This window comes from Populus trichocarpa, chromosome 10 (assembly GCF_000002775.5).
Source record: "Populus trichocarpa isolate Nisqually-1 chromosome 10, P.trichocarpa_v4.1, whole genome shotgun sequence".
Lineage (NCBI taxonomy): Eukaryota > Viridiplantae > Streptophyta > Magnoliopsida > Malpighiales > Salicaceae > Populus > Populus trichocarpa.
Window position 1 is genome coordinate 9,771,091 of NC_037294.2, and position 20,163 is coordinate 9,791,253.

At 35.8% G+C, this 20,163-nt stretch overlaps 4 protein-coding genes across 6 annotated transcripts; 2 read left to right on the top strand and 2 right to left on the bottom strand.

Annotated features, from left to right (window-relative positions):
• Nucleotides 1-2,367: 2,367 nt before the first annotated feature.
• Nucleotides 2,368-7,039, bottom strand: LOC7459974 (KIN14B-interacting protein At4g14310). Of its 2 annotated transcripts, none has more exons than XM_002314451.4 (3): nt 5,240-7,036; nt 4,166-4,782; nt 2,368-3,135 (listed from the first exon to the last, which is right to left on the bottom strand). In XM_002314451.4, exons 1-3 carry the CDS (start codon nt 6,827-6,829, stop codon nt 2,604-2,606), a joined length of 2,739 nt encoding a protein of 912 aa, XP_002314487.2. In that variant the 5' UTR covers nt 6,830-7,036; the 3' UTR covers nt 2,368-2,603. The 2 variants fall into 2 exon arrangements, with proteins under 2 accessions (XP_002314487.2, XP_024465018.1); XM_024609250.2 differs by lacking the exon at nt 2,368-3,135 and adding an exon at nt 3,153-3,728 and having other exon boundaries at nt 5,240-7,039.
• Nucleotides 7,040-9,834: 2,795 nt separating this feature from the next.
• On the top strand, nt 9,835-11,676 carry LOC18102465 (plastid-lipid-associated protein 6, chloroplastic). The gene is given in 6 exon segments (XM_024610679.1): nt 9,835-9,855; nt 9,857-10,105; nt 10,751-10,913; nt 10,916-11,007; nt 11,267-11,396; nt 11,486-11,676. Coding segments are annotated over 6 exon segments (846 nt in total).
• Nucleotides 11,677-12,337: 661 nt separating this feature from the next.
• LOC7475403 (kinesin-like protein KIN-10A) lies at nt 12,338-16,257 on the top strand. Its single transcript, XM_024609364.2, has 6 exons — nt 12,338-13,280; nt 13,535-13,690; nt 13,794-13,901; nt 13,989-14,099; nt 14,193-15,764; nt 15,872-16,257. Exons 1-6 carry the CDS (start codon nt 12,618-12,620, stop codon nt 16,154-16,156), a joined length of 2,895 nt encoding a protein of 964 aa, XP_024465132.1. The 5' UTR covers nt 12,338-12,617; the 3' UTR covers nt 16,157-16,257.
• Nucleotides 16,258-16,711: 454 nt separating this feature from the next.
• Nucleotides 16,712-19,134, bottom strand: LOC7475402 (CRIB domain-containing protein RIC5). 2 transcript variants are annotated; one of them, XM_024609365.2, is made up of 5 exons: nt 18,721-19,134; nt 18,188-18,313; nt 17,856-17,953; nt 17,475-17,565; nt 16,712-17,332 (listed from the first exon to the last, which is right to left on the bottom strand). In XM_024609365.2, exons 2-5 carry the CDS (start codon nt 18,243-18,245, stop codon nt 16,845-16,847), a joined length of 735 nt encoding a protein of 244 aa, XP_024465133.1. In that variant the 5' UTR covers nt 18,246-18,313; nt 18,721-19,134; the 3' UTR covers nt 16,712-16,844. The 2 variants fall into 2 exon arrangements, with proteins under 2 accessions (XP_024465133.1, XP_002314486.2); XM_002314450.3 differs by having other exon boundaries at nt 18,188-18,308; nt 18,721-19,132.
• Between the last annotated feature and the right edge of the window lie 1,029 nt (nt 19,135-20,163).

The window sequence follows — 20,163 nt, forward strand, 5'->3', positions numbered from 1 at the left end:
AATTTAATTTTTACAGGGTTTACTAAAATCTCGATATAACTGATCAGTTATAATTTTTTTTTATTTGATAATAAGAAATGGTTTTTTAAAACAATTTATACATCAATCAAGATTAATGGGTCAATGAATTATAACTTAATTGGTATTAATGTCTTCTCTTAAAAAGTGTTCTATAACAAAAATCAACCATAAAAAAAAGGGCATGTTTATCGAACAAATCTTGGGTGTTTTGATGCGTTCTTTTCTTTTGGAAAAAGCTCATGGATCGATTCCCCGGAAAAAAAAAAAAAATGAAAACACGACACCGACGTTTCTCCCACCTTTCTTTTTGGAGGTCTTGTATTCATGGTCTTTGTTTCTTTACGTCGCCTCTTACGGGTCTCTCTCTCACACACACACATATCTCCCACGTTCCTCCATTGAAGAAAAGGCATGGATCTCATGCTTCTGTTTTGTGAACACTCGTCTCCCACCTCCCGCTTTCGAGATTTTGTGTCCGTGTTCTTTGTTCGTCCACGTCATACATGCTCCACTAATCATCAATGTTCTAACAGCTCACGACATTAACTACTAGAGGGACCAATTTCAGTACAACTTTCTTACTTTGATGCAAAACAGTTAGCACTATTAACTAATGCGCTCGATCTTCAGGATTTGTCCCTACAAACTTTAGTCACTTCTCAAGAGAATTAATCAACCACCGCGCCCAGGTGGATCAAAATCAACCTCCTAACACATATATAGACCCGCTGATAATGACTCACTCTTCTCTTCTTGATTCATACTCACCTCCAGTGATGTCTCATTCCAAGCAAGTTTCTATAGGCCCAGGCAAGCACCCATGCACGCAATCATTCTGCACACGCTTAGCAAGTGGAAATGGATGCGTGCGTGGACCCAGGTGACCATCTGGCCTCATCAATGACAGTTTGGTAGCATCAAGTGCCTCTAATCTGAACTTTCCAAGCTGTGTAGAGCTCATTTCTTCAACCTCAATTTGTCTTCAAGTGTTTTTGGGCAAGCACCAAACTCATCCCAATCACCTTCGAGATGGGCTGGTGAAGAAGTAGTCACGAATGCTTCGAAATCCAGTCTCCGTGTGATTAAGATCAGGGCAGTAATGACAGCCTGGTCTTCTTGCAAAACAATAATAAAGGACTTCGAATGAATAGTGATCCCTTTCGTATTTTGAAAAATTATTATCCCTTCATTTATATAAAATTAGACCTGCCATATTAATAACCACATTTAGAGTGTATTGCTCTGAAAGTAATTAATAATCTCTAAGCCTGACTGTTTGTTTCTATGTTTCAAAAATATTTTTGAAAAAATTTAAAATTTTTTTTTTTTTACTAACTTCAAATTAATATGTTTTTATTATTTTCAAATCATTTTGATGTGCTGATATTAAAAATGATTTTTAAAAAATAAAAAAAAATCATTGCCATGTATTTTGACACGAAAAGTTATTTGAAAAACAATCGCAACCACACCGGAAACAAGCTTGTTTCAATTTCGCTCAAGAACACAATAAAATCAAATAAATATGAATACTTTAATATAGTTATCTTTAATAGATTATTTCTTTTACCTTAATATTGTTGTATATTAACCTCCATGTGAAGGTTAGAATCATAAGATGTATTTTATAATTGATTTTACTCACTATTTAATCAAAATATTGTATTTGAATGATATTTTTTAAAAAAATAATCATAAAATATGTTTTTTTTTCATGAAAATAATCTAGCTTGTGATCAAACTTAATTTATTTAACTAACGATGGAGCTCGAAAGAATGTTTCAGATCAAACTCTAGAAGTTTGGTTTGTTTTACATCTCTATATAAAACGAAATAACAAAATGCACAAAATCAACTGCTAATCATATATTAGTAACTCGGTGCCTTTTCCATATATTTCCCAATAGCATCATGTCGGGTCAGTTTTGAATTTTTGGATCAGAGAACTCAAATTCCTTTGATGGGATTTGAAGCCGGGTCTCTTGTGAGAGCCAAGTATCCTAACCAACCAGACAACCCGGGCCTCTTGCTCTGGTTTTTTTATTTTTATTTTTATTTTTATTTTTCTAAAGAGCACTCTCAAATCTCAACTTGTCTACTCGGATTATAAGGAGGAATCTGATTTGAGAAAGGGAAACGAGGGTATAATTAGATTATTAAAATCAGGATCAGCATCTGCAAGCAATAAAATGAGAGAAATTTTATTCTAATTTCAAATCTACTCAAAACGATACTTTTGTTGGCAAAACAAGACTACTGTTTGTCTGCAAGCAACTGAGTGTAATCCAATTACTACACATCAACAACAAATGTGCTACTCTCAGACACCAAGCTTATCCACTTCCATTAACGAACTTCTTGTTTACTCTCTTCAGGCTGGGGTGATAATGCTCCCTTTTCCAAATATGCTTGTACAAAGATATAGTAATGAGACATGTCCCAAATGTATTCATAAGAAAACAATCCCAAATACATATCAAGCATGGCATGTAATAGATAACAAAACATAAACAACAGGATGTTTTTACATTCACGGTCCTCTTTTTTAGACATGTTAAACCAGCTTCAGGCACGAACAATACCTACAATAGATGCTTCCAAAGTGCTGGACGATCTCTTGATATAAGGAGAGCACAGGATGCCAAGTAATCGAAAGACGGGGAATACAAGTCATCGGGTCCAATAACATCCTTAACCTTTTGATTACTGCTAATATCGCCAGTGAAAGACTGCAGTGCATCATCCTTCAAGGCATCAAATGCAAATAGCCCCAGCCCACAAACACCCATTACAAGTTTTGAGTTTCCCCAAACCTGAGTTATGGCTGAGTGATGGGAGTGAGCATTGGATTCTGGCAGAGAGTAAGTGTTGACTAGCCTTTGCTTGCGCAGTGAGAAATGTTGCACCTGTGAACAAGGATGTTTTTTCCCTGCAAGCCTCGTATTGGCACAGCCAATGTAGATCGAATCTCCACGAGTGAAAACTGATTGCACACTGACACCTATTTTTGGTATCTTGAGACCTATACCAGATGGATTGCGAAAGTCTAAAACATTGATAGAATCAGGGGTGCAAAACACACCATCATTTCCCTCAGCTTCTGCTGAAGTTGCTCTGCATTCAAAAGCCAACATGAGGACTGGGAAGAATTTTTCCGAAGCTCCTTTATATATTGACTTGAAAGCACAACGCGCATGTTATTACATATATGGTAGTGCAGCTGTATTTATACATGATACAATTGATGAATAGTGAATGAAATAGTTCAACAAGAGATGCAAGCAATCATGAAAAGAGAAAAATGACCAGTGGCAGACAAAAATCATATAATCAGGGGTGCATAACATGCCATAATTTCCTTCAGCTCCTAGAAAGGTGATCCCCATTTCATTCATTATCAAATACTTAGAGCCACTTCATGCATGTGTTAACTAATTTCAACAGTTACTAGTGTATTCAAACAACCCATTGCTAGTAGTATTCCATGTGTGCGAAAGAGAAGTAATGTAAGAGAATGATCAGAAGACAAGCAATGTGAAAAGGAAATGTTTTTAGAATCAGGGTTTCACATACACCAAGAAGGATATGCCATGAATCAATAAAACCATGATGATGTCTGACAAAAGACAAAATTGCATTGAGGAAAAGTTCAGAGAAATCAAGGTGTTCATTCAGTCATGTGCAAGATAGATCTTCAGATGTGCCTGCTACAAAAAGCAACAACATTCAATTACAAATAATGAAAAGGGCAAAAGGTAAACCAAAGATAACATGAGGTGAATTATAAGGAAATGATTGCTCTAATCCAAAAAATCTCTTAGTCATCTCAGAAAGCAATATGGCTTGGACATTTCAGTGAAGAAAAATACACAAATGGTTTATCTAAACATCACCTAATTAAGCACCGCTTGATTTGAGAATCAATGGTGAAATGCCATCACACTTCAGCTTTATGAATGAACTTAACAATTCATGAATCATGGCTTCAGAATTTACTGAAATCTTTTTTGTGAGCTTCTTTTTAAATGTTTTCATATGATACAGTATGCATATTTTGTGAAATATGTAGCTAGAGAGAGAGAGAGAGAGAGTATGATGACAAGACCAGCAAATAGAAATGATTTGATGTTATCAGAGGTTTCACCTTTGCCTAACCCCACCACCTAGTTCAGCATCAGTGTTGATCACGTGAAGAGCTGAGATTTTTCGACCAGCCAAAGAAACAGACAACAATGATTGAGGATTAAGAGAGTTCACATCCCACACAGAAATTGTTTCTGCCTCAGCCACAACCACTTTCCCTTTGTTTCTCCACTGCAAAGGGCTTGAATAATCCATTGCTAGCACAGGTTTCTGCACCTCCCATTTCATTATTTGTTCTCCATCTCGAATATCATGTATTTTGACTACTTTTTGAGAGCTGGCAGTAGAGACCATAAGAGGTCCGCATGGTTTATACCACCATTGTTGAGTTTCTGGTAACAATATGCTAGACAAAGCATTTCTCCTAGATGTGGTATTATTGGGTAGGGCACCAAGTACTGTTCTTGAGGCAGTTGTTCCTCCATCCTCAATGTGAAAAGCTCGCACATCTTTGGCGTAGAAATCCCATGAACAAAAGCCTGAATCAAGAGTATTCCCAGCAGATGCAGCCACGACATATCTCCCCGAGCAGCCATCAGCACCGGGTGCACGAATAATCCAGCAATCTCTCCATATATTGGGCGAGACTCCTGCTGGGGGCTTGTATTCTGCCTTCTCCTGAAACAATTATGAATCATCAGTGGACAAACAAATCTTGAAGAAAATGCAACTGGTTAGATTATTTCATATTGTGCATCAATCTGCTCATGAAGTTTATGACAATACACATTATCTGTATGTTACTTTGTTCGCACAAACATTTTTGGAGTTAGAGTGACAGAGAGATATTAAACATAAAATTCTACAAGCTAGATAAATTGTCAAAAGCGAATCTATCTTATCCAAAAAGAAAATCAGAAACAAATCAATTAAATTCTTCATGGGAAGGAAAGGAAACATGCAAGAGACACTCAAGACAGTTAAAAACTCATCTTTGCTTTCTATCGAAGTCTTTCATTGAAAATTCAAAAATAAACAGAAGCGTGTCAAGGAAAACTTGGGATGCTGATCTGTAAAAGCTCAAAGAAAAATGGAAGTTCAATGCCAAACAGAAATAAATAGTTCTGGTGCGTACCTCACAATTAGCAATATCATAAAAAGAGCAGGACCCATCATCATGAGTAAGAACTGACTCTCCCTCTGACACAAACCATCCTCCTGTTGAACTTTTGGTGCCTATTTCATTCACCTGATAGACACAAGTATCTTCGGTTTCCTCGCCAATTATGAATGTATTTCTATTTTCCTGATCATCAAACTCATCAAGTGTTTCGTCAGTTGTAAGAAGAAGGTCCTCCTCGCACTTGGGATTGAACATGTTTGAAGAGTCTTGGTTTCCTGAAGCTGAACCATCACCCATTTCTTGAACCTCAAAAGACTCAAGATCTACCTTGGCATCCCTCACGATTACTTTACCATCCTCTTTACTAAGGGAATCCAAAAACTCGAGTGCTATTGGATTCTCTTCAATAGGGCTCGACAACTTCTCTTCCACCTTTAACTCACAGCCATACTCATCAGCATTAGATACATTATGACTTTGACAACTTGCCATCGGTGCCTTCAGCGATGTTCGGTTTCTAAGCAACTTATGATGAGGAATGAGTCTTTCTTCAAGTTCCTCAGTATTCAACCCTTTAGCTTGGCTCTTCACATTCTCAACTTTCTCAATTTCATTCTTCTCTACAACCACAATTGTTCCAGAATCATTCCCACTACTTTTTGATGAACTGCTACCCGCATCGTTTCCAATTGCCTTCTCAATACCTGAAATTTTATCTTGAATATTCAATAGTATCACCTTGGATGCATCAGAGTTATTCATATCCAACATTTCCTTGGTCTTTTTTATATCTGATGTAATCCTCTTCACTTTCCCTTCTAAAAAAGCCAATTTCTCATGAAGCTTGCTTGGATATTTAACACCAGCATTGCTTTCTTTCCCTTCATCACTCAAACCCTTCTCTTTCAAGTTCTCCGAAACCATACCTTTACTATAAGATTTCTCACTAGAGTCTTTAAAGCTGTCAAATTTAACCTCAGACCCAGATTTATCAACATATACCTTATCAAATTTACCACCATTTGCAACTTTTGAATCTAAATTTGAGTCAAACTCTCTTGATTTTCGCAAGATAACTTCTTTATTACAGTTATCATTCAAAACCTTAAGCCCGCGTAACTGTTTTTTACTTTCTAATATTTTCAAATCATTCCCTTTGCAAAGTCCATTCCTTTTCTTCAATTCCCCACTAAACCCACCATTTTCTTTCAAACCCCTAAGCCCACTCTTCTCTGCTCTCGACACCACTCGATTATCACTGCCCCCTGTGGAAACCCTAGAATCCCTAAAAACCCTAATAAATTCAGAAGGGCTTGGACTCCTACCTCTTGGGGCCGATGACGTCGACCACCGCATGCGCCCTTCGCTGCCATCTCCTACAGCAGCCTTGTCAACACGTGGCACTGGCCGAATTGCGGACTTCTGGGCCCGAGAGTTCGGTCTGGCGGGGTTCTCTTTGCCGGAGAGCGACCTTTTAATAGTGGAATTAGGGTTTTTATCTGGGATTGAGATTGGAGTTAGGGCTTTGGTTGGTTTTGAAGCTGCTGTGGGGTCAGCGACGCCATTTCGGCCTTTTAACCGACGAGCCGAGGAGGCCGACATGGATTGAAGAGGTTTGATAGATTAATTACGGATGTTTAGGGTTATTTAATTAATTTTTGTGTGAGGAAGAGGATTTTATTAGACAAAAATGAGAGAGAAGGAATGGATCTACAAAATTATAATAATATGATTTAGATTTTATGGACTTCTCTCGCAGGGGAGGGGTTGCTCTGAGCGGGAAATGCATCTAATTTAGATTTTTCAAAAAAAATAAATTTCTTGGGGTTGTGCGTTTTATTTTATTTATATCATGGTTATAAGACAGGGACTTATTGCCTGAGTTATTAGATTACTAGAAAGTTATTAGATAAATTTAAGTCAATTGTTTTATTTAAAGTAATATTATTTTATTTTTATTTTTTTAAAATTAACTCATTTATATCTCACTTGAATTTAATAAGATCAATTGGTTTTTTTAATCAATCCTTCAAGTTAATCATATTTAATTGAGTGAAAATTTTAAATAATTCAAAATAAAACCCAACTTTAATCAAGTTTTAGATTCACTCATCATGATTAATTTAATAATTATTATGTTTTGTTTTACTTAAAAGGTATTAGTGTTCAAAATTGAAATTTGTTTCTGAATGAGAACATTCAACATTGTAATGAAAGGACTTCTTGGAGATGATACGAAATGATTGTGCTCTCCATGGAAGATTGAAGCTCTGATTGCTTTTTATATATATATATATATATAATCATTCTTTTAAATTTATTTATTTTTTATTTTAAATTAATTTTTTATATTTTTTAATTATTTTAATGTACTGATATCAAAAATAAACTTTAAAATATAAAAAAATATTTTAATATATTTTCAAGTAAAAATAAAATTTTAAAAATAATATTTACTATAATTTCAAACACTCTTTAAAACAATAAAAAAAACTTTTTAAATAAACTAGGGGAGAAGAAAAAAAAATATATCTAGTTTTTATATAAATGATATTTGGGAGTGCAATAATTTATGTTTTTATGTGTGTTATAAAAGTGTATTTTATTTGAAAAAAATTAAATTGAAGTTAATATTGTTTTATCGTTGCTGTTGTTGTTGTTATTATTTATTTATTAATTAATGATTTTAAAATCCTATTATTAAAATAAAAATAAAATTTTAAAACATATTTTAATTTATTTTTAAAAAGAAAACGTGTACTATATTAACAAACATACATTTATATGTGTGGTTTAATTCAATGCAACTAGATTTTTTGGAAAGTCTAATCTCGTCGTCCTTACAATTTATTGAATAACAGCAGCTAGCTCAGTCTTCACGCCAGCATTGAAGCCAGCACCTCTATCTTCTCCACACCAGCAGCAACAGCAACAGCAACGAATACAGAATCAGTTTCTAAATAACTGATTATAACCAACTCTTGTAACAGCTTTAACTAACTCTAACAACTTTAACAAACCCTAACGGTTTCATTGTTGCTTGCTGAAGAAGTTAACTGAAGATTCGTTGCTGTTGCTGCTGGAGATTGCTGTATTCGTTGTTGTTGCTGCTGGCGTGGAGAAGACAGAGGTGCTGGCTTCATTGTTGGCGTGAAGACTGAGCTGCTGTTATTTAATACAATTTGCTTGGTCGTGGATTAGGGTTCGTCGTGATAGCATAATTGATAGGAGAAATCCAACTAATATTAATTATAAGGATATTTTGATCAAGAAATAAGGATTTTCACAATCCTTGTCCAAGGAATGTGATTCACCTCATTTATATATTGTTTGTTTGTAGAAAAATAATTTTTTTTAAAAGTAATTTTATAGAAAATAATTTATTTTTTAATTTTTAATAGTATCATGAAAAATAAATTAAAAAATATTTTTCAGTATTTTCTTAAATCATAAAAAATAAAACTGAAAAATAACTTATTAATATTGTTTCTAAAATTTTATTAAAAGAACGAGGACTAGACCTAACAGATAAAAAAGTCGAAGGGGTTGAAATTGAAAAAATTAAATTTCATAAATTATTTTTAAAAAATAATAATAAAAAGAATAAATATTAAATTTGACAAATAAAAAAATTAAAAAATGATAAAATTTAAAAACAAAACTCAATTTTATAAAAACTTCAAATAAAATAAATAACAATTAAAAGAATAAATATTAAATCTGGTAAATAAAAAACTTCAATTAAAAAAAAGAATAAGAAAAATACAAATAACAATTAAAAGAATATAGATCATAGCTGGTATAAAAATCAAATTAAATCAAATTCTAAGAGATGAAATTGAAAAACAAATAAAAATATAAAATATAAAAAATTAAAAAATTGATGACCAAACTCTATAAATTAACAAATAACAAGATATTTTTAAATTTTTTGTAAACTTCTAGAAAATATGTTTTTTCAAAATCAAGTCAAATTTTTATTTAATTGAAAAATATTTTTATTGATTAACTTTTTTAATAATAATTTTTTTTTTCAAAAAAACACTTTATAAAAGTTTATGGGAAATCATATTCCTTGATTTGTGAGGAAAGTGATGCATCTATAACCAAACACGATTTTTCATGGATGATAAGATTAGTTATATCAAAATAAGATTAGTATTTTTATATTATTTTAATGTATTGATGTAAAAATTAAATTTAAAATAAATAAATAAATAATATTATTTAATATATTTTCAAATAAAAAACACTTTAAAAAGTAATTTATATACAAAGATATAGTCCATTTAAATTACAAATTATTAAATTATAATGATTTATTTTATTACTTAATTATCCTGTAATTATACAAAGTAATAGAAATAGAAAAATAAAAATAGAGACACCTAATTGAAAAGAAAAAATAGACATATACTTAAATAAATAAAAAAGAGACTTGATTAGAAAATTTGTATAAGTTGAGAGACGGAATTAGCTTTACCAAAGAAAACAAAATCATAGAAAAAACAAGAATCACTTCTCTTCTCTTGCACAGACATGGTTGGTCCTCGCTTACTTCTTTCCCTCCTCCTTTCTCTTAAGAAGAAAAAGAAAACGAAAGAAACATGGCAGCTGTATGCTCTCCTACTTTACCCTCCAGCATTTCTCTCCTCCTCCTCTTCTGTAAAATGTAAACTTCCAATCAAAATCCACACTGTAAAAAGAACTTCACTGACCCCACATGTAACTCGAATTGGACATGACGGTTCTTATATAAACCATCTACAGAGAAGTGTTGTTTTGAGGTCAGCTCTTGATGAAGTTCCTGTTCTAGACCCAGGAAAACCAGCAATCCAGCAATCTCATTTTCTCTGTGAATGAGAGCTGCTTACCTCTGTTCTCTCTAGAATCAAGAATCTGAAACATACAAGTATCTTCACTTGCAACATTTTGCCGTGCAAATGCTATGGAATGGAAGCTGTACTGTAGGTCTTCCCCATAATATATGACATCTGCACGTTTCTCTTTCAAATTGGAGGGTTGTGAGATTCAAATATGTTATTAGGAAAACATGATGGTGCTGTTGACTAGATGACTGCAGCTAGAGACACTTAACAGGGAAACAGGGGCTGCTTGTGTCCTGTTAGGAGCTTCCAAAAGAATTTTATAATACTGGATGATGTACAAAATATTTCTCTTATGGTCATGGAACACGGAGAATAATTGATGTAAATGTTTAGTTCCTAGAATCCCTTACATTAGTTTTCAAACCCTTACGTTTTAGTCAAATTTTTTTGTATGCGTTCGTACCACCTAATAATTTATTCTATGGACTCATCTCTACAACATCTGAAATATAGGGCACAATCTTGAATCCCTTTTAATTTGGTACATGACAGAATCTTGAATCTTCCAAGTTATAAATGCTAGAATGCCAATGTGCCGATGTGGACAAGCAGAACTTATATTCTCCCTTGTAGGGTGTTCATTCTATTTTTCTTGAATATTCTTATCATGACACATATGGTTGATTGAATGCAGAGTGCTGTTTCTGGCCTGAACAGAGGTCTTGCTGCTAGTGAAGATGATCAACTGAAGGCAGATGTTGCTGCCAAGCAGCTTGAAGCTGTGGGAGGGCTGGTTGATCTCTCAAATGATATCGATAAGCTGCAAGGGAGATGGAAGCTTATATATAGCAGTGCATTCTCACCCTAGGTGGAAGTCGTCCTGGACCTCCCACTGGAAGGCTGCTCCCCATAAGTCTGATAGATAGCCTGCCACATGACAGGCTACTTCTTGCATGCTGTGAATGCCCGTCCAAATGATTTTACTTCTCTAGCGTGAAGGCTTATCTACATTTGTTTGATCTAAAGTAACAAATTAAGAAAGAAAAACTAACATTGTATTAACTGTGATGACAGTCAAGTTGGATGTGTCGGAATCATTTCGGCTCACGTTTTTGTTGGATGCACAAGCAACACTTACAAGGTGTAATCTGCCCTAAATTACTGGTTTTTTAGGGGTTTTTTCGTGGCTTTTAAATGGTTTCTTGATTAGGTATTCCAACGAATCGATGTCCAAGGCAAAGATTTCGACAACATCGTAGAGCTTGAATTAGGAGCTCCATGGCCCCTACAATCTGTTGAAGTGACTGCCACTTTGGCCACTAATTTGAGCTCATAGGTTGGCCTTTCTCATTCACTCATCCCTTTTGTATTTGGTTGTCACTCTCGTAACTGTTATTATTTCTTCTTTTCCTACGAACTAGAAACCAAGACGAATGCTTCGAGAAAACAACTGTTAAGACAACTGGGAACTTATCACATCTTCCGCCATTAGAAGTACCTCGAATTCCAGATGCATTCAGGCCTCCATCTATTACTGGAAGTGGTGAGTTTGAAGCTACCTACCTTGATGCTGATACCCGTGTGACAAGAGGAGAGCTTCGAGTTTTTGTGATCTCGTAAATTCCTTCTTGTGAAGTGTCTTAATTCTTAAACTTTCCGTGAGATTCATTCAAGGTTTCTGTACATGTAAAGTTGTCTTCCACATGTTAGTGCTTTCTGTTATTTTGTGAATACACGAACCACGGGGAGAAAATCCCCCAGGGAAGAGGAAGAGGCAACAATGTAAGATTGTAAAATCTTGACTTGTAAATTTACAAATGGTCATCTTACCCCCTATGTTTTAGATTTGATCAATTGACACCCAATCTGACAAAATGTGGGCCAACTGGCTCCGATGAATAACCTCCCCAATAAAGGGCCGAATTCATTTTCTAGAAATAAATTAATTAACTCAAAACATTTGTTTTGGAAAAAATCCAAAAAATAATTTTTAATTTTTTAAAAAAATGTTGTGATGTCTTTAAAGGACTGCTTTGGTTATATGGGATGATTTGGTGGTGAGCAATACCGAGGAGGGATTTTTCAGGAAAAGTTTAATTCAGTCCTCATTTGTAAAAAAAAATAAAATTGAAATTCAATTCCTATATAATTAGTTGGGGTAAATTACTAAATTGACCAACATTTAGTCTATTTTGGTGCGATTGAAACACGAGGATTAAAAAAAAACTTGATTTCAATGAATAAGAGGTGTTATGATGCAAAGGCTCATGCCTCTCAAGTGGCTGGGACAGTTCACATGAGAAGCGTCCCAGCACAGAAATAGACGTTAGAAACCATAACGGCTATATTCAATTTCAAACATGAAAAACCCTAATTTCAATTTCAACAACTCTTCTTTATCTCTCTCTCTCTCCCTGCATCTATCTTACAAGATCAAGATCGAATGTCAATATTTCTCTATCTCTCTAAAAACAGAGTTCACAGTCTAGTCTTGAAAGAAAACCCATAAAAAAACCAGCTGCAGACCATAAAATTCTTGTCTTTCCCTTAAAACAAACACAATGGCCCCTACACCCTCTTCCTCTTCTTCTAAATCGAATCACCCACACGTCTTAAAGACTCCTCAGTCAAAACATAGGATAAATTTCTCTTCAACAAGAACTCCAAACCCGAACCCATCTCCAAACCCTAACTACACCATCAAAGAGACTCCTCAAGACCACCCCATTGAAGTGATTAGCAGGATACGAGATTATCCTGAGAGAAAAGAGAAACCCACTTCGATCTTGCAAGTAAATCCCGAGAACAACACTCTTCGTGTCCGTGCTGACTTTGGGTACCGAGACTTCAGCTTCGATGGGGTCTCTTTCTCTGAAGAAGAAGACCTCGATTCCTTTTACAAGAAGTTCGTGGAGTCGAGGATTAATGGGGTTAAATTGGGTGCAAAATGCACAATAATGATGTATGGTCCTACTGGTTCTGGGAAAAGCCATACAATGTTTGGTTGCTCGAAGCAGCCAGGCATTGTTTATCGGTCTTTGAAAGGTATTTTAGGAGAAGGAGAAGAGGGAAGTGAAGGGGGTGAAGGGGAGAAGCTACAACTTGGTACTTTTGTGCAAGTTACAGTTTTAGAGATTTATAATGAAGAAATTTATGATCTTTTGTCGACTAATGGTGGGGGAGGAATTGGAATCGGGTGGCCTAAGAGTGGCAGTGGATACAAGGTAAACTTTTCAACAAGTTCCATTGAATTCTCTGTTAATTAGTTTGCTTCAGCTGCTGTGTTGTTGGGATTAAAATTCGGTTTTGATTTGCTTAATTTTGAGTAGATATTGCTGTTCATATTTTGATTAGGGTATTATGATAGAAGTGATGGGAATTATGCTGCTGTCATCATTTTTTGCTGTCATCACCTAATATCAGTTCTTGGTGGACAAGATGTTATAGTGAATTATGCTGCTGTCATCATTTTTTGCAGGTAAGACTAGAAGTGATGGGAAAGAAGGCTAAAAATGCGACTTTTATCTCTGGAAATGAAGCTGGGAAGATTTCAAAAGAGATTCAGAAAGTTGAGAAGCGAAGGATAATTAAGAGCACGCTTTGTAATGAGCGAAGTTCTAGGAGTCACTGCATGGTATGGCTCCTCTAAAACTGACTTGCATAAAAAAAGTGAAACCATTGAAAAGTTTTGTTGTTTATTGAGATTGACACAACATTTCAATTGCTTGTTTGCACAGATAATACTTGATGTCCCGACTGTGGGAGGCCGACTCATGCTTGTGGATATGGCAGGTTCAGAAAATATTGACCAAGCTGGGCAAAGTGGTTTTGAAGCTAAAATGCAGGTAAATTTTTGGGAATTCATTTTCCCTCTTTTCTGTGTCCTGGCATTAAAAAGGAAAGCTGATTTTGTGCTTCTTTTGAAATGACAGACTGCGAAGATCAACCAAGGGAATATAGCATTAAAGAGAGTTGTTGAATCTATTGCTAATGGAGATTCTCATGTACCTTTCAGAGATAGCAAGTTAACTATGCTGCTCCAAGTAATGTCCTATTCATGTTGATTACAACTATGTTATGTTATGTAGCTTGTTTAAACTCTGCTTTATCAGGTTTTCCTGTTCCTTATTTTTCAGGATTCTTTCGAAGATGACAAGTCAAAAATTTTGATGATTCTGTGTGCAAGCCCAGACCCAAAAGAAATACACAAGACAATCTGCACGCTTGAATATGGAGCAAAAGCGAAATGTATTGTCCGTGGTCCTCATACGCCAATTAAGGATAAACTTGGTGCTGAAGATTCTTCTGTGGGCATCTTAGGATCCAGGATAGCAGCTATGGACCAGTTTATCTACAAACTACAAATGGAGAACAAGCTCAGAGAAAAGGAGAGAAATGATGCTCACAAACAGCTAATGAAGAAAGAAGAAGAAGTTGCTGTACTGAGAGCACTTATTGAAGAGAAGGGATCTCAAGCAAGTGAAGAGGAGATAAACCTAAAAGTGAATGAGCGTACAGAGATACTGAAACTTCAGTTGGAAAAGAAGTTGGAGGAGTGCCAAAGAATGGCTGAAGAGTTTGTGGAGATGGAGAGGAGGAGAATGGAAGAGAAGATACTTCAACAGCAGCAGGAAGTTGAGATGCTGAGAAGGCGCTTGGAAGAAATTGAATTTGAGCTATGTCGTTCAAGGGATGAAAATGGTGGTGAGAATGGTCCAAGGGACATTGATGGCTGCAGCTTTGCCAGAAGGCTGCTGGGGGTTTATGCTGATGAGGACCCAGGGATGGTGAAATCGATGGATTTAGACATGGGTGATCAAGAAGCATTTGTTCGTGATGTGAGATTTGTTGGCGCATCTGCTCATCAATCTAGCGTCATTGGAACCCAAAGCTTGTCTAGTTATCCTCATTTTAGTACTTTGAATCAGGTGGTTGATCATGAAGATAAAGTTTGTCTTAGCACTGTGTTTGAGGAGGAAGAGGTAGAAGAGGAGGAAGAACACAAAAATAAAGTGGAAGATGAAGAGGTGGAGAAAGAGGTAATAGAGGTGACGAGGATTGTTGATGTGTCTAGTCCAGGGATCAATTTTGGTGCTGGCTCCTTGATATCTTCTCCTCTGAAGTTTGAGGCACTCAAGGATGGTTCAGAAGATAGGCATTCAGTTTCAGGACCATTAAATGAGTATGAGAATGTGAAAGATAGGCACTCAGTTTCAGGACCAGTAAATGAGTATGAGAATGTGAAAGATTCAGCCTCTTCTAGACGAGTAAGAATCCAGAACATATTTACACTTTGTGGGAATAACAGAGAACTTTGCCAACAATTCAGAACTCCAATACCTGCAAAAAAGAGGGTTGCAGATACTGATCCTCAACCATCTCCAATTTTGACTGTCGGCAAGGATTCTACTCAAAAAATTTCGAACAAGGAAAACTCACCGCTCCAGAAAAATGTGCCTTTGATAGAATGTGGGAAAAATCTGTCTGACATGATGGCATTGGCTTCAAAGGAGAACTACAACCCTTCAGTAAAAATTACTGATTCACAGATTGAAGTGCATGTGAAATGGGAAGCTTCTAAAGGAAACAGTGGTAACTTCATCACCACACTTAAGGTGTTGAAGGATGCCACACTTGCTGACCTGCGGAAGCTGATCGAAATCTATCTTGCTGCAGACAATCAAGCATTCACTTTTCTTGTGCTTGGGGTAAGGTTTTATCCTCCTTTAGTTAGCTCCTTTAAACAAGATAACCCGCCTCTTTGTGTTTGCTTTTACTTGCTGCTGTTTTCTTATGGGATGCTATATATGTGCAGGATCCTACTGGAGCACCAGTTCCGAAAGAGAAAGAATCAACAGTACAGGCCATCAAACTCCCCATTTGCAACTACCAATCCCATGGCTATCTGGCTTGCTTGCGACCAGCCAAGGGAACCCAAGATTCGAATCAGCTCCCATCAACCCCTCTTCCATTGACTCCATTGGAAAATAAGCTACCACTCACCCCTATGCCTTGCTTGTCACATCAAGTTTCTGATTTATCTCCCAAACTAGCTGCACACCTGAACTCTACTCCCTTCGCTGCTCTTCAAAGGCACTAGTAGCCATGGTGTTGTGTATCTGATGCATTGAGTATATATGCATATGTACTCTTACTGGATTTTAAATGTGAATTTGTTGTCAATATGTGAGTTTGGTTTTCTGTCGGGGTATTTTTTGTTAATCATTCCTCTTCTTTGTTTCTGCTGCTCTAATTTTTTTCTCATTATTTCTCAAGTAAGAAATGTGTTAATTGTAGCATTGCAGATGCCTTCAGGTTCTTTTTATCTAAATGGTAGTTTCAGATTTATTTTTCTATTAAATGGTATTTTATTTTAGGGTTTACAAGATTGGATAAAACTCACAATGAAACAGGAATACCTGAGCAATGGTCTTGGGAGGCGGATTCTTTTTTTGCCACCGTTTATAGGGTACGCCAAAAGTATATCCATGTTTCCTTTTTTATATGCCAACAGGGAAAGTTGAGTTTGCTAGTTTTAGCTTCTTAACTGTAAGCTATTTTATTTTTTACATGTAACAAATCAGCAATAAAGCTGAAGCACAAGCTTTTGACTTTTCTCTATGCAAGATAGACATGTAACTGTATGAAGAGAGAATTTAAAAGCAAATTCAAGATAGACATGTATATGAAGAGAGAATTTAAAAGCAAATTCAAGACAAATTGAATTATAGTTGACACTTTAATGCACATAACATTAAATCTCTAACATACAAATCCTCGCATTCCTTTCATCGCTCTTCTTCATATGCTTCCAAAACAGAACTTAGTTGGCTTGCAGTGTTCTTCCTTCCATGTATAGACTCAGACCCTCCAGGTCCAGGATCCGAGAAAGGAAGCGCTTCGTTTGAAGAGTTCTTTTCTTTTGATCTTGATGATCCCTTGGACTTTCTTCCACGAGAATGCTTTGGGATGGTGGGCTGGTCTTGAATAGGCGATTCAGCACCAAGACTTGAGGTCTTGTGTCGTCTTGAGGTTCGGCTGCTCCCTGATGATTCTTCCCTTGGAGAGTCCATTGACTTGTTTGAAGAGCGGTGACGCCTAGAACTCTTTGGCGCATCAGTGCCACTGGGGGAATTTAAAGGTGAGCCAGTACTGCTAGATGCTTGGCGCCTGGAGTGCTTTGATGAGTCGGTACTCCTTCGGTCTGGGGAATTTAAAAGTGAGCTAGCACTACCCGATGAGAGCCTTGAACTATGCTTCGGCTTTTCAGTTTGACCTGTGTATATTAAAACAATGCAGAATCAGCAAACTACATCTTTTCCATAATTCCTCAGCAACAGAATAGAAGATTTGGAGAACATTGCACACGTCTTAATCCAAAAAAAACATTGATCCATGATCATCAGGGAAAAGCAAACCTTCCAAGGTTGAATCTGTTGAAAGGCTCTTCACTTCTGTAGAATTTGAAGTCCCACTTAAAATTTCTGGAGGCGAGGTGAACTCATTCATCTGCACATGTAGGGAATTATTTCGCATCAAAAAGTCTATTTGAGCACTGGGATGGAGCAATACCTATCGTAATTTCTTCAAGGGAGCAGGTAGGGGTCAAGATTTTTTGGTCTAAATCTCAATGATGACTGATGGAATGGAGACATGGCTGATAATGTGAGGCAGGGTATATAGCAAAAGGTGCATCAAATGGGACTGCCTATCTATATAGGAGACTTAAGCAACCAAGATCATCTTCGTAGATAACTACGACCTTAAGAGGCAAAGAAAAAGGAAACTCATTGGCATACCCAGCTTGGTGCATTTGCAGACGGGCCATCCCATCCAATGTGAGCAACATGTTTTACATCAGTAGGCAATCCAATTTGCATTTCTTGTTCCTTTTCATCTGCAAAATTGGAGAAACGATTGATGACAACAGGCATAGTACAGTGCTACTGCTGCTTATACATGTCTAATTAAATGTTGGAATACGAGCAATCTGAAAACGCTAGCAATATCTTTGGTCAGGACATAGCAGAATTAGAAGAATGCTGCATGCTGATATCAAATGCATATTGAAGCTGCAATATCATTTGTTCTGAAACAATACTTTCTTTTAAGAGGGGAAAGCTGCTCATACCAAATATTTGTGAAATGTATCTTAGACCTCTCAAAAGACCTTTCACTTTGGTTGTCATTTTGGCCAAGCCAGGCAATTTAGCTGCGCCAGCAAGGTTGCTTCGTTTGTTGAAATATTGCTTCTGTGCTTGAAAAAAGGAGAAAAACAAGGTTATACATCAGCAAAGCTGACAGAAGAAAATTCTTAAGCTTTTCCCCAATCTCAATATCCAGTGTATTCCCATAAGAAATCTCCGAAACAAGGAAGAATCTCCTCGCCATCTTAAATCCTTGCGAATTGAAATTAATTATCTGACATCTATTTATATTTCAAAAAACCGTCTTTAAACATTTTAAAATTTGTTTCCATAAGGCGATATATATTCTAAAACAAACATCCCTAAAGCAAAATTCAAATCCATCAACTCACCAAGGATCGATCGTAAGACAGACTCATGACGACTAGGAATAATCAAGGTAGTTAAGAACAAAATAAACATTAACAAAACTTCAATTGAAACAGAGAATGTGGACATTCTATAGAGAAAACCGCACCTTGGGGGAAAAGAAAACGAAAAACAAGAAGTCAAGACGATCCCATGGTAGCTGCGGCAATGCCAGTGATCGCACATCAAACATTCTCAAACCAAAACCACACAGCTTGGGTCCATGGAAGAAGATGCCATCCCTCAACCCTGTCTGATATAAAATCCAAGTGGGGGGGATGGATGTAAAATCTTGATCGTTAACTTCTGTCTCCAATCAAGAAGAGATGAGGGAGAGTATGAACTGGGAAATCTCCGAAATGTGTAGAGTCACACATCATTTTTTGTTTTCAAGGACGCGTTTTCAATTCCCATTGTCCGTCAATCAAAACCAGTAGATACCCTATTTTTTAGGCCAAATATCCAGAAAGGCAAAGCCGACTAAATTTGGGTGGGTTTTTGTGACCTGTCTTTTCTTTTCATAAAATCCCGGGAAAAACGGTTATGGTTCTTACTTGCTCTTGGTTCCTTCTGTTGCCCCTCTCTATTGAGACATCAGCATATAAATATAGTAGTGAAAAACAAAGGAAAACAAATCAGGAACTCTATTTTCTTTTTTCTTTTTTTTTAGAATGCTCAAGAACCAAAATAAATAGTACAGTTTTTTTTTAATTTGAAATCATTAATTACTTTTAATAGGACTACTTTTGTACATTGCCGAAGGCAGATAGGAGTACGAGGACTTGATCAATTCAAATTAAAAGTAGATTAAATTAAAAATTAAAAAAAAAAAAAAACATACTAAGAGGTTTGGCAAAAGGCTTGTAGCCCGAGAGAAAACAGTATGAAATTGAAGTGTAATAATATTCATTCTCTCTTTTTTTATCCTTTGTTTTATCTTTAACTTTTATCCCTTGATATTTTTATTTGTTTTTTTGATATTGTATTTATTTATAATTAGACTTGATTTTTTATTTTTACTTTTTAAGTTAGAGGGTCTCGTGGCGTCAAAAAAATCCATGTGACTTGGTTAATGCTCACTTTGATTAAATTATATAAAATTTAATTAATTTTAAACAATTAAAGTTTTGAGGACTCGATTTGAAGACCTTTTTTTTTGGTTTGGAACCAAAAATTGAATTGAATGGGCAGGAGAAAATATTCAGCCCTATTTTTTTATCACTTTACTATTTTTTTTAATTTGATTATTTCACATCGATTTTATTTAGAATTGGACTTAATGATTTGTTTTGATTGCTTATATACGAAGATCTTGCAATGCCAAGAGAAAAAATTTAATGTTTAGTCAGACAAAATAAAATATAACTTTATTGATTTAAAATAATTAAAACTTCGAGGATTCCCTATTTTTGCATGTCAGGGATTGAAGAGGAAGGCAGAGGGGATTGGTTCGCGTATGCAACTCACTCGTCAACGTGTGGGGTAAGTCGTTGCACTCTTACAACGCATATGGCTTTCTCTGGTATCAAAACCAAATATTCTTTGGTGGCTT